This window comes from Stegastes partitus, unplaced genomic scaffold, assembly GCF_000690725.1.
Source record: "Stegastes partitus isolate 25-593 unplaced genomic scaffold, Stegastes_partitus-1.0.2 Scaffold280, whole genome shotgun sequence".
NCBI classification, from domain to species: Eukaryota; Metazoa; Chordata; class Actinopteri; family Pomacentridae; genus Stegastes; species Stegastes partitus.
The window spans coordinates 266,596-279,993 of NW_007578011.1; the positions used below are offsets into that span (position 1 = coordinate 266,596).

A 13,398-nucleotide genomic window follows, 5' to 3' on the forward strand; every position below is an offset into this window, starting at 1 on the left:
AGCTGACTTTGCATCAAGACACTAATCGTGAGATGTTTACCACTGCCTTCTGGATGGACTTCTTTGGTCCACTGAAGAGAAGGTCATATGTTCTTCCAAGAAAGCTGGGTCCAAATGTCTCAAATGAAACTGGACTTCAGACTTAAGTTGACAGACTTAAGAAGGGAAGGAGGTGAACGAGTATTGAACCAGATTATATTTGGACTCAGCTGGTTTGGTCAGATGTTGACAAGGCAGACTGCAGGAGAAACAAAGCACAGACGTGACTGAGGAGAGCTCCTCACAAAGCTGACTGATGCTTCACGGTCGCAAAGCACGATGATGTTTCCTCCACATTGATCCTCCTGCAGGAAGATGAACAGAGTGAAACAGAACGGTGGGCTGGAAGCTGGTAAGGATGGAAGCTCCTTGGCCACACATGCTTTATCCTCTGTAGTGCTGTGGGGGGCTGGAGCCCATCTAAGCTGGCTTTGGTTGAAGGCAAGGTTCACCTGCACAGGTGACCATCAGAGACAGGCAACAAGGCGTACTCAGACAATTTAAATCACCCATTAACCTGGACATGTTTCTGGACTGTAGGAGGAAGCCAAAGCACTCCTGACACTCACTTAGAGCTGTGAGGCGACAGTAGCAGCCATGCGCCACTGCTCCACCTGTACCTGCTCTTCTGATTAGCACGAGGTGAGATCTGCAGCTGCTAAAGAAAGCTGGCCGGAGCAGGGCTCACCGGCAGCACTTCCACCGTGTCACAGCCGAAACAGTTCACTTCCTGAAAGTGTTATTGCACAATAAATTCACAGAGGTTCCCTGAACGCCTCACAGTGAAGGCTAGCTGCTGATTGGTGGCTGCGGTGAGCTCAGACAGGTGTGTGACCAAAATTACTGTCCCAGATGACCGAGGACCCGGCAGCTGAACAGCCTGGTTTATACATCAGCCAGGAACAGATCAACAATATAGCCAACACAGCAGCTGGCCATGCCGGTCAGAGCGACAGCCACACAGCTTCATGACTTACTCACACAAACTTGAGATGCTAACTTGCTCTCACAGCGTGGTCCCAGTCTGAGCCCTGGGGGGTCCGACTGGTCTGGAGGATCAGTTTCACTGAGCCACGGTCATTTTAATTTTATCTAAAAGCTTCAGACGCTAACTTAAACACAGTCACTGACATATCGTTTAGTCTTGAATCATGAGCCTGAGAGATATTTGAACACAACCATCAAGACGTTTCCTCCACAGCCTGATTCTGATGAACTGAGCAGAACTGGACCAGGTTGGTATCATTACCTGCCAGCAGGTCGCTCCAGAGGTGAAGCTGGAGGAGAAGGGCCACCAGCTGGAGGCGCTGGAGCTGCAGGAGTCACCGGTGGATCGGCTATGACGTCACTCTGGTGGGCGGAGACAGCGGACATGAACCCGGAAGCTGCGCGGCAGGTGACAGACGCTGAGGAACGTTTCAGAGTTTGAATCAGAGTTCATGGTGTTCAGAGGAGAGCCTGGTGGAGGACACCAGAGGAGGGGAAGCTGGCTGGGAGGACCTCCAGGAAGGTGAAGGTGGTTCCATCTCGGATACTCCTGGAGCTGGAGCAGGATGGAGGAGCTGCAGCAGGATGGAGGAGCTGGAGCAGGATGGAGGAGCTGCAGCAGGTGGAGCGATGTGATGGAGGAGCTGGAGCGGGTCGAGCAGCGGAATGGGCGGAGCTTCAGCCGGTGTAGCGGCGGGATGGGCGGAGCTTCAGCAGGTGGAGCGACGGGATGGGCGGAGCTGTTGTGAACTGAAGTCGCTGAAGCAGATCAAAGGTTCATGATGAAAGCAGGTGGAGGCTTGTTTTGACTGCTGGAAACTTACTGGGTCTTAAAACTGTCTGAGGAGGATGAAGGTGGTTTTCCAGACTGAACGCGCTCCAGCAGATGCGCCAGATTCAGGACACGTGATCGTTCACTTCCGGTCGGCTTTGGTTTGAAGGCTGCGGTTCTACTTTGAAGACGGATGGACCCGCCCGGACATGATCCCGGTCAGATGGTGAGGACAGACCTCCAGACACTGAGCTTTAAACCTGCAGCAGGTCTCTGAACGGGAGGTGAAGTGGAGATGACATCAGCGTTCATCATGCTTCCAGGTGAGCACACCTGTACCTGTGGTTTTTGATTTTATGTTTTGATATGAGCTGGTTTTAGTCACGTGTTTGTCACTGGAGTTGACATAAAGATGATGATGTCAGATAGAAAGTCACTTTAGTGTCACATCCACATCATGACATCTCCATTAGCAGGTCAGATTAGCGTTAGCTGCCTTTAATGAAGGTCCACAGTGTGTCTCAGTGGTCCTCTCCTTGTCATCTGTGGAGAAGTTTATTCCAGTGGTCTGTTTCTTTAAAGAACAAACAGATAACAGGACTGTCTGACACATTACGTTACTGAATATACCTAATAATCCTGAAGTCCAGCTGGTCACTGATGGAGCTGCTGTTAGAGAGATGTGGGGAGTCAGAGGAACCTGTGATGTGATTCAGCAGCTCAGTGCATTAAAACAGCCATGAGTCCGTTTGTCTTTCACATTATTGTTGAGTTTTTATTAATTAATAAGAAAGGATAAAGCATTTGCTGCCGTCCCTGTCTGGAAGTTTTACACTTTAGTTGTGTTTTTGTCATGTTGGGACCAAATGTTTGTTCATCAGGTGTTGTTACTGAAGTGAACTCTGGGTTCTACATGTTCTACATGGTCCACTGGTGGATGTTTGACAAGCTGGAAGCTGAAACAGACGTCATTTAGCTGCTGATCATAAGGAATCAATAGTTTATTTTATTGAACAGATGCTTTATCAGAAAGCTGGTGTGGTGTCTCTTCAGCAGACCTGCAGCGGTTTGCTTCACTTCTGAAGGAAAGTCTTTGAAAACATTTCAGGGTTTTGCCTCATTTGCTGGTTTTGAAGCTCTGGTGTGACGAACAAACAAAAAGAAAAATGCTGCACATGGAGCGATATGAGGCCTCCGTCATTACCAAACCAAAGCCTGATGCTTCACCAGCTGCTGTCAGGCTCTCAGCTTCAATGTACAGCATCTCCTCACATGTAGCTCTGAGCAGCTCTGCTTTCCTTCATTATCTCTAATTCTGTAAGCAGGTAGAATGATCCCACTCTGTCAGAGCTGCAGGTTTCATCTCTGAGGGAAACGTCCCGCCCTGGACGCTCGTCATTCATCTTAATGAGCCGTCTACCTTGGAGCTGTCTATAACCGAGCTGGCCTGCGTTTATAAAGAGCCTGTAGGTGTGAAGGGAAGCAGACAGAAAAGCAAAAGCAGCATCACAGCGTTCTGGAACATTTAGCTTTGTGTCCTTTCTTTTCACTCGTTTTCTCTGGTTGATTAAATGAGCTGAGGGCTTTGTAGCAGGAGAGTCGGAAAGCGGAAAGTCTCACCTTGAGCTCGGCGGCGCTCACAAACAGGAGCTACACTGAAATCAAAGGTCTGAACACATCCCCAGCGTCTGTGAGCTCCGTCTGTGGACGGTAGTGAGCCGGCAGCTCAGGAAGCCTGGACAGAACTGTTCTGTTTGGGTTCAACATTAGTTTTTCTTTTAGCAGTTTATTGAATTGAATGTAAGAGTTTACTAGAGTGTAACATTAAAAGTAAGCTGCATCAGAAAAGGTTTACTGTAGGAATAGTTTAGTGTGTGAGTAACCAACATGGTCACTTCAGGGACATTAGCATCGGGTTGGTAAAGATGAAAGAACGTGTTCTATACAGCAGGTCTACCAGTAACAATGTTCTGAAGGATGTCCCCAGACTGTGATCTGGGTTCAGATATTCTGAAAAAGAGGGCTGCAGGTATCTCAGTGGTTAGCACCGTGGCCTCACAGCTAGAAGGTCGCCGGTTCACGTCCCGGTGAGGACACCCGGGATCTTCCTGTGTGGAGTCTCCATGTTCTCCCCGTGCAGCGTGGGTTCTCTCCGGGTTCTCCGGCTTCCTCCCACAGTCCAGAAACATGCTGAGGTTAATTGGTGATTGTAAATTGTCCGTAGGTGTGAATGTGAGTGTGCTTGGTTGTCTGTCTCTAAGTGTAGCCCTGTGATAGACTGGTTACCTGTCCAGGTGAACCTGCCTTCACCCTGAGTCAGCTGGGATAGGCTCCAGCCCCCCATGACCCTGGTGAGGATTAAGGTGTAGAGATGATGGATGGATGTTCTGAAAAAGTACTTTGTCGGAGCTGTTATCTTAGCAGCATCGTTTTTCTGTTTAAAGTATATATTCAGGAACACACGTCCTGTTCTTTGATCCATCTGGACCTCCTCCCCACACAGACATGTGGCTTCATAACATTTCTCCTGACGTCTGCTGCTGTCAATTCGATGTCAACATATTTCATTTTGGGGTATTTGCTGGAGTGATTGATGCTGTCTGACATGGTTGTGAGCGTTCTGTAATATCATGATGGATTGTAAAAGCTGTGTGCGATCATTTGTTATAAGGAAACCGTCTGGTGGGCAGCGTCCATTAGAAACATCGATGCTAAACCACAGAAATGCATGTTCCTGGGTCCTGCTGAGGTACTGAAATACAGAAGTGTCACTGAGCTGGGTGGTAGCATTTGGAGGCATATTGACAAATGTATGACAAAATACAAGGGGGGCATTGATCCCCTCCCTGGTCCGGTCTGAGTGCTGCCAGGCACATGATAAACCTGTTTCCACATTAGCCAGCTCTCCCAGCAGGACACACACTCTTATGGCAAGGCCCCCAACAGCAGACCAGGCAAAACTAGACAAGATGTCCCACAGCAGCACATCGCCTCTACAGCCTGACTGTCTGGATGTAGTTCAGCCTCCAAACAGCACAAAGCCACATTCCTGACAGTTTACATACAATAATATATAGTATGTGTTGTATGGAACCCTGGAAGGGACATGGAGAGAGAAAAACACAGGGAGAGGAAGAAGATATGGAGGTATCTTTTGTTGAGATCTTGCAAACTTTCTCAGGAAACTCGCCAAACTATCAGTAACTCCAGTCTGGTAGGTGGTGGTAATGCACCTGAATGTTGGATGCCAACCACCTAATTAATAGGAGAAGAAGAAGAAGACGACTGTAGGTAGATTGCGCAACAGTTTTTGTGAGATCCTGAGAAACACACCTCTGTTTCTCCCCCCTCTCCCTGTTTTTTTTTTCTTTCTATATGTCCCATCCGGGGTTCCGTAGTGTCATCACTGTTCAGAGAAATACCCTCCAGCTTCTGTAAAATATCAGTGTGCTGTGAGACTGTATGTAGACGTGAGCTTCTCCTGTTAGATCTCCTGACTGACTTTCACAGTAACGCTGCACATGACGGACCAGAACAGAACACGTTTCTGTTTCCATGTGTTCCAGAGTCTTGATGGCGATCCAGCAGTAATAATGCAAATAATGTTTGTACATGTAGAAACAGGTATTTATTCTATTTTGCGAGTTAGTTTAGTGAGTTAACTTCAGGCTTACCAGATGGTTTCCAGGGCTACGATGGTGCTTCACACGTCACCATGGTAACTCATGCTGAACACACAGCCTGGTTCAGAGCCAGTCATGGCCGAGGTAGCAGATGAACATGTAAACAACGGGATCAGCACTTCTAGAAGAGCCGCTGGAACTGGTGTATGAATAGTAAAAGGGTCTCTGAGGCCACCAAAGAGATCATTTAAATCCTGGTCTCTCCATGACGAACAGGTATTAGAGATGTAGGCTGACAGCAACACATGTCAAAGCGATGTCACTGTTCTACAGACGGTTTTACAGCCATGTGGTCTAAAACAGAGACTGATTAAAGCACTAAAGCCGTGACATTTGTATATTTACTCTTTTTTGTCTCGCTCATTTCGGCTCAGGATTCTAGTTTGTTCTTCTGTTGTGAAATCCGCGGCTCTGGACTTGATTGGTCATGTAGTGACAACACCGGCCCGTTTGTGTGAACAGCTGGATTCAGGAACCCGGCTGACTTCAAGACTTGATAGCCAGCCTCGTGTGACTGCGGTTGTTAGGATCAGTGAAGCCAGACAACGAGAAGATATCCTGGATATGTTTAACCTGCTTCATAGTGCAGGCGGCTGTGGCTCAGGTGGTACAGCGGGTTGTCCTCTGATCACCAGGTTGGTGGTTCCATCCCCTCCACAGTCCAGGTGTCCTCGGGCAAGACACTGAACCTGAAGTTGCTCCTGATGGCAGCAGCACCGTGCAGGCAGCTCAGTCACCACTGGTGTATGAATGTGTGTGAATGTGATCTACTCTGAAATGTATGTCGCTCTGGATAAACGCTAAATGAAACTGTAGGTTGTAGGTCCTGGTGTGCTCCAGCTGCAGTGAGTGAAGAATGGAGCAGGTTGTAGAGGTAGTACATCAGTTTATGGGAGTGAAGAAAACAATCTAGATATGTAACAGAGATGATGTTTTTAGTGGTTTAATCAGGAGGACCTTTAAATATCAGCATCGTCTCTGTGAGGAGTCCACCGCACTTCTGTTAGCATTCAGTGCGTTTTTTTAAGGTATGCTTGTACCTGTGCTCTTCATTAAATGTCGTTAAGTGTCCGTATAATTGACTGGTTCACGTTTGTCTGTGTGTGATGCAGTGTTAGTCATTGATATCATCACCTGCCTCCACATGGACACTCCTGGCCATGTGGACACAGTCATTCACTCAGCTTTATACGACCACGAGTGATGTCACCTCTTTTCAGATTGGTTTTATGGTTTTTAAAACTATAAAACAATGTGGTATGAAATAAACGTAATAATACAAATGACCATGTGAGGTTTAATCTGGATTATGTGCTTTAATAGAGCTTGTTGAGTAATAAAGCCTTTTAATGAACATATGTGCTGTCCAGCTATCCATCCTAACAGGGCAGCGTGTTGTTACAGCCACAATTACTGATTATTGCCATTTTGGATTACATCATTAATCAGTCTGGTCATTAATTAATTGCTTTTTTGTTGGTCTATAAAATATCAGACCATCCTGACATATAAAGCTGCATTTTTCAGATTGTAATCAGACTCACTGCTGTGCCTTCATGTGTCCAATAAACAGTCCAACGTCCTCGGGTCAGTGTCACAGAACACCGAGGCCTTTTTAAACATGTTTCCTACTCAAGTTATTCAGTGTTGGTGATCAAAATGCTGTGATTCATTTTCTGTTGATTGACTGATTGATTGACTGATTGATTTATTGACTGGTTGTTTCACGTAATCTCCAGTTTCTCCCTCATGTGAACGTGCTTTCCTGTTTTAAAAGGCATCATTACAGTCTACAGCCCCACCAGTTACCAGGTCACACCTGGCTCATTAAACAGCAGAGAGGAAGGAAGGCCTGCGTGCAGCTGAGTGGCTGGTGGAGCTGGTGGAGCTCGATGAAAGCTTCATTTCCATACGCTATTTGCACTTCACACGGCTCTCTTAAAGCACACGGCTTGTAGTAGCTGTGAGACATGGCTGTGCCCAAACAGGCCTTCGGTTGCATCTGTTGGACAGTGATTTCTCTATCAGAGAGTCTGAGGGCTGGACAGGCCACGCCCTCACTGCTGCTGCTGCTTGTAGACGAGCCAGCGCCGAGGTTCTGAGGCCTCGCGGGCTTCGATCAGAGGAGGTCAGACAGTGTTGCTTCAAAGTTCATACATGCTTTAGATTTATTTTCTATATTTCTGCATAAATACAGTTAAACACTGTCAGATTTTCAGCCCTAAAAATAGTTAAACACAAATCAAACAAACAGTTATGACTAAAACATTATAGTGGGTCATTTATTGACTGAGGAAGTTGATCCGATGGTTCACATCCGTCCATGGAAACCCTGTGAACACTGGCCGTGGCCCCGTAGTGCTGCAATAACTGCAACTAAACATTTGCACTGACTGTTGATCAGCATCACTCTAGAAGAACTTCAGCCCATTTCTTTGAGCAGAACAGCTTCAGCTCCAGAGTGTGGGTGGTTTCCTCACTGAGCTGCTAACTTCAGGTCCTGCCACAACTGTTCTACCTGATGAAGGTCCTGACTTTGACTTGGCCATTCCAAAACACTGACTGTATTCTTCCCTGATGTGTTCTCAGGTTTGTTTTCTTGCTTGCTTCCTCTTGACCTTCGGTTCAGGCAGATTCAAACTATTGTTCCATCGATGCAGCAAGAGGTTCTGGACCCACATACAGCAGAACAGTACCAAACAATGGTGCTACCACCGCCATGTTTCAGAGGTGGGATGAGGTTCTGATGCTGTGACACTGTGCTTTCCTTTCTCCAAACTTCTCATCTGCCAAAGTGTGAGGATGTGCTGCCCTCCTGGGTTCAGTGATTCTCATCTCATTGGCTCCATCAGTGCAGGTCAGACGTTACAGGCAGCTCGAAGGCTGACATTTGTAGAGCAACCGACTGAACGGAGGAAACGATCAGGAAATCATGTGGAAATACAAACAGTTACACCTGAAAGGAAGGCAGATGAAGGATGTCAGGTTACACCAGAAAGGTTATGTTTGTGTATCTGTGGTCAAAGAGCAGAAAAAGCTGTGAGTGTGACACAGAGCAGCTTTAGTAGAACAGCAGTAATAGTCGTGGCAGTGTGCAGGGCTTTGGACCTTATTGTTAAACGTAGTCAAAGTTATTGGACTGTAGAAGAAAGAGAATGTGAGAGAAGATGTTTCATAAAGAAGATCTCATGTGGTTGCATCACGGCCTCTCCATGAGCTAGAATCACATCGATCTCTGTGGTGGAGAAGTTATAAATAAGAGGCATTACTGTGGCCTGCTATTAATACAGAATATCACAGGAGGGGAGCACAAGCACGTGTTCCATACCATCACGGTAAATAACTCCAGAGTGTGTCATCGTGCTGGAGGCTATTCCTGGAGCCTCCTCCTGCAGCATCACGGGGGTCCTGGTGGAGCTGGAGGTAGAGCAGCTCTGAGGCAGGGAGGCTGAGTCAGTGGAATTTTAAACTGCCATTGACGGAGGCACTCCATCAATAAGGATGAATCACGCTGAATTCAGAAGCTGTTTTAGTCAGTGCTCTGTGCTGTAACCTGTCCTCCACCGCTTCATTCTCAACATTTCACCAACTCATCCTTCAGCAGGAGCGCGTGCCTCCTGTCAGCGGTGTGCTGCTGCTGCTGCCGCTGATGATGATGATGATGATGATGATGATGCACAGGCTGGAGGATCCCTCTCGCCTTATTGCGCAGGATGATACTGCAGCTCCGCTACGGCTTCACACTCCAACCCACCTTGAAACTGCTCCCGCTACTGCTGCGTTCAGGCGCTCCGAGAAAATGGGGAAAAGATGCATTTAACTTTTTTTGGAACGCTTCAGTCAAGTTTTTATCCACAAAGCCTGATTCCTTCACCTCACATGAACTCTGTGGTGGATGAACACCTGCAGGCCAACAGCGGAAGTGCTGCGGTCTGTGCAACAAACGGGAGGATTTTACTCTCTGATCCGAGTCCACCTGTTGGATTCTGACTTGCCTGTGTGTCGCTGTTGCTATGGCGATCTGTCAATAATAATGAGGCGTAGGATGATCAATCAATCAATCAATCAATCAATCAATCAATTTATTTGTAAAATCCGGTTTCATACAGTTTAAATGTGACACCAGGAGCTTTATAGAGCAAAATGAATAAAACAACGACCCATCAACCCCTCACAAGCATTAACTATCATCAATAAATGTATTGATTAAACACCAGATTTAGGATCAGTCCAATGATCACAACAGCAAAATCAGACAATAACAGAAAAGTAAAGAGAGAAAAGAGTAAATTTTATAAATAAATGACATAGCTTAGAATATGGAACATATTTTATGTAAATATCTGCCTGCTGTTAGTTTTCCTTCTGGTTCATGAGTCGTGTTCGTTTCCTTTCATCTGGAAACTGTTTAAGCTTCTAACTTTATAAAAACAGATGAGAGGCCAACAGATGCCGTTCATCAGAATCAGACATACTGAACTGATCTTATTCTTTTCGATGCTGTGACATTATTAGGATTTGATGTGCAGTGAAGGTGAAAACGCGACCGATGAGCAGGAAGGCTGCGGAGTCTGGATTTCCGAGCGTTATCACGCGCCGCGAACGCACCACTACTAATGGGAAAGCTACAGCGCAGGTAGCCAATCAGCGGCCGCCGCCCTCCCACGCCCGCCAATGAGCCGCGTGCGGGGGCGGGACCGCGGGTATCTAAAGGCTCGGCTTGGTTTCACGGCGTCGTCTGCTCTCGTCCCATTGGCGCAGGTGATCCGTCTCAGGATGCGAGAGGAGCGCGGAGGAGAGGGGAAGAGAGAGGGGAAAGCGCCGATGGAAAAGTGTCCAGGGCTCGGTTAACAAGAAAACAAGGATACCGGCCCGCTTCAGTTTGTCCTGGGCCGCCCGGCGATGAGAGATTCACCGAAAGGGGCACTTTGAGATATGATGAGGCTTTTTTCTGGTCGGCAATAGTACTATGATTTGGTATGTGGCCACTTTGATAGCAAGTGTATTCAGCACCCGAGGAACGGCCGCTCAAGGTGAGTCGAAGTGCAGCATCTCTGTCCGCCGCCCGCCGCCGAACTTGTAACTCGGTTCTCCTGCCGCTCTGGCCGCCGGTGTGTTTGCTAACTTTGACTGTGTCGCTGTATGTGGGAAATGTCACACTTTACGTCATGAAGTTCATACGTGTGTGGAGCACCTGAGCGGAGCCGGGCGGAGGAGGAGGAGGAGGAGGAGGTGGAGGAGGATGGAGGAGGATGGAGGAGGAGGAGGATGGAGCGGACCGGACCGGTGCGTTCAGCGGGAACCACGGGGCTCCAAACCTCCTGCATGCAACACGGACAGGCGGGCTGTCCGCTGTGGGAGTTGTGCCGGGCTGTGGTGGGAGGTGATGCGGTGTATGTGGAGGTGACATCTTCCTCCCAGAGTTTGTCCTCCGGAGCTGTGCAGCAGCTTCTCACCGGCTCCCCGCTGAAGGATGAGGGCAGATGTGATTAGGATGGTGCGCTGGTGTAGATGTCATTAAAATGCTATGAGTGGATTAACCTCTTCAGGGAGCTGCTGCGGCGCCTGTGGCCGCTAGAGGGCGATGAGCGGGTCTCCAGCTTCACTCAGGAGATGCAACTTTGATCATGATGACTTCATGCCAGACTCAGAGCACCTGGCTGAGGGTTTAGGCTTGACAGGACCGACCAGACCCTCTGCTGCTGAGCCTGAGCTCTGAGTGAGGGTCTGGGGAGGGACGGGGCTTCCTGTGTCACGTCACCACCAGCAGATGTTTTACACAGTCAGAGGCATCACAGCTGTAGAGACCCAGTGAGCATCTCAGCAGCAAATCACCCAAACTGACACAGTCGGGCTGCTTCTTTTCTCCGACCAGCGTTTCAGAACAGCCGACCGCGTTCATGGTTCCATCTTTAATCATGTATGACATCATCGTCTAGCTACCTGTGATCTAGGAGTGTGTGAGCTCGTCTCACATGGATGACGACATGGACAGGGAGGGATGTGGTGGTGGGCAGCCAGAGCCGCAGAAGCAGCGTCACACTTCACCTTAAAAGATGTGCTTCCCTCCCGACCACTGGTCCACAGCAGAGAGGCGAGGTGGAGGAAAGTGGGCCAGCGTTAGAGCCTCGGCACCGCTGGCTGCATGGCGGAGAAGCAGGATGATGTCAGTGAGGTTTCATCACTGTGTGTTAAAGTTGTGACAGTGAATCTCGCAGGTTTACGTCTGTTTATTTTTGTTGACATTCTTGTGGCTACGAGGGTAGCTGTTATGTAACGTCTTGTCTAAAGAGGATGCACTGACTGAAGCACCGTCTGCCAAAAGGAGACTTAGGGAGATGTTTTTAAGCGGCTTCCTCAGCGCTCAGGAGGAGGCAGGAGGAGGGAGGACTGTGGATGGGCTTGTTTTCTGTAAATACAGTCAGTCTAACAGGTCATGCATACGCTCCTCGTCCTGAGCTCTGCAGCATCCGTCAGTGTGCACACAGCAGACAGCAGCCAGCAGGAGCTGCGCAGGGCGGCATCCTTGTGGCTGAGTGCTGCTGTCTCAAGCTGGCAGCTGGCAAATGGCTCCACGTTGGCCAGTGATAACCCTGGACCTGAGCCAGACCGCCTCTCCTCCGCTCCCCTCCCCTTGTTTCACGGCTCTCTAACTCCCTCCATCCCTTCTCTCACTTTTCCCATCTGACTAGGTCGTACGCTGCCCTCCCCGTGTCTGTCCTCCCGTCCGTCCTGTCGTCTTCCTCTTCCGTGCACTCGGATAAACTCGCTCCCCTCCAGGTTTCAAGTGGCCTCTCTCAGCAGGGCCGGGGAGCTGAGGGAAGTGAACATGGTGGGTTGTGTTAATGGAGGCTCAGGGCGTGCTCCACAGCAACCGTCTGCTGCCATTTGCAGACACACACACACACACACACTTGTTACCCCTACCCACGCACACACACACACACACACACACACACACACACACACTACACACACATGTCAACATGCAGCCATCCCCTCAGGGAGCAGTGTGTCTTTAACCAAGATCTGAACATATGCCCACTAACAGGCTGCCTGCACCCGACTAAGTTGGACTAATTATGACTAAGCGGTGAGATAAATGCCACTCAGTTGTGAGATAAATACATATGCCACAACATGCCAAGAGGCTGTGGAGGAGGCTGGGAGTGGGGGTGTACGTGTGAATGGGATGCTGTTTGGACTGAAGTGGATGGAAGCCACGCAGGGAGGAAAAGTTTGTCGGTCCGATAAGGCTGCTTTTACACCGGACATGTTTGGGTCGGTTCGGTCCGACTCTGATCCTGCTCCAGACCAGATTCACCGACTGAGACAAGTTTGAAAATGTGATTTTGTTCCAGTTTTCTGTGAACTGGGGTACAGCGTGTAGGCAAACGGACCGACCAGAGCATCTGCTCGGGCAGCTCGGTGATGGAACAAACAGAGATGTGATGTCTGGTGTTTATTTGTTTGTGATTTCTGTTGCTATATAGAATAGAATAGAATAGAATAGAATAGAATGCCTTTATTGTCACTATACACAAGTACAATGAGATTAAGAGCAGCTCCTTCAGTGCTATACATAATAAGTACAAAATAAAGAGCAAAAAATGAAAAATAGAGGAGATTTAAGTATAAAAAATCAGATAAGTTATATATACAGAAAAAATATTGCACATCCTCATATATATGAAAAACAATAAACAGCCATTTATTCTAGAATGACAGTCTACCAGCTGTAAGGTGGCGTCTGCGGCCTGGTGTGCTTGTTGAGGGCCTCCAGCACCACGCTGTGGACCGGACACCGTCATGGAGGCCCAGTCAGCCGGCGCCTCGCTCACTAGGTGTGAATGTGAGTGTGCTTGGTTGTCTGTCTCTAAGTGTAGCCCTGTGATAGACTGGTTACCTGTCCAGGTG

At 48.4% G+C, this 13,398-nt stretch overlaps 1 protein-coding gene across 2 annotated transcripts in view; it reads left to right on the forward strand.

The window, feature by feature from the left end:
• Positions 1-2,047: 2,047 nt before the first annotated feature.
• Positions 2,048-13,398, forward strand: part of igsf9bb (immunoglobulin superfamily, member 9Bb) — a 149,286-nt gene continuing 137,935 nt past the window's right edge. Inside the window, exon 1 of one of the 2 annotated variants that reach the window (XM_008282644.1) lies at positions 2,048-2,121. In XM_008282644.1, the coding sequence (XP_008280866.1) occupies positions 2,094-2,121 (28 nt within the window). In that variant the 5' untranslated portion in view covers positions 2,048-2,093. Of the gene's footprint in view, positions 2,122-10,450; positions 10,515-13,398 lie in introns of those variants that run through there. The other variant, XM_008282643.1, reaches the window with a different exon arrangement.